Source organism: Seriola lalandi, unplaced genomic scaffold (genome assembly GCF_002814215.2).
Source record: "Seriola lalandi dorsalis isolate HSWRI2012SDOR001 ecotype SW California unplaced genomic scaffold, Sedor1 jcf7180001962217, whole genome shotgun sequence".
NCBI lineage: Eukaryota > Metazoa > Chordata > Actinopteri > Carangiformes > Carangidae > Seriola > Seriola lalandi.
In genome coordinates this window covers 1-554 of record NW_019432886.1, presented here as the reverse complement: position 1 = coordinate 554, position 554 = coordinate 1, and the positions used below count along the sequence as shown (strand labels likewise).

The 554-nt window shown below is 46.0% G+C and overlaps 1 protein-coding gene across 1 annotated transcript; it reads right to left on the bottom strand.

Moving 5' to 3' along the window:
* Nucleotides 1–4: 4 nt before the first annotated feature.
* LOC147820376 (protein NLRC3-like) lies at nt 5–550 on the bottom strand (the record flags this gene model as incomplete). Its single annotated transcript, XM_087178972.1, has 1 exon — nt 5–550. A coding segment is annotated over one exon (546 nt), but the record flags the coding sequence as incomplete, so codon positions are not given.
* Nucleotides 551–554: the final 4 nt, after the last annotated feature.

The following is a 554-nucleotide window of genomic DNA, read 5'->3' as shown; positions in this document are numbered from 1 at the left end:
CAGTGTTGTGGAAGTCCAGAGGAAGTCTACACTCATCCAGACCGTCAAAGATGAACACGACCTGGAACTGATCAAACCTGCAGATTCCTGCTTCTTTGGTTTCAGTAAAGAAGTGATGAACAAGTTCCACCAAGCTGAACTTTCTCTCTTTCAGCACATTCAGCTCTCTGAAGGTGAATGGAAATGTGAACTGTACGTCCTGGTTGGCTTTGTCTTCTGCCCAGTCCAGAGTGAACTTCTGTGTTAAGACTGTTTTCCCAATGCCAGCCACTCCCTTTGTCATCACTGTTCTGATTGGTCCGTCTCTTCCAGGTGAGGCTTTAAAGATGTCTTTTTGTGTGATGGTTGTTTCTGGTCTGACTGGTTTCCTGGATGTTGTTTCAATCTGTCTGACCTCATGTTCATCATTGACCTCTCCAGTCCCTCCCTCTGTGATGTAGAGCTCTGTGTAGATCTGGTTCAGAAGGGTTGGGTTTCCTGTTTTAGAGATCCCCTCAAACACACACTGGAACTTCTTCTTCAGGTTAGATTTGAGTCTCGGTCGGCACATAGCA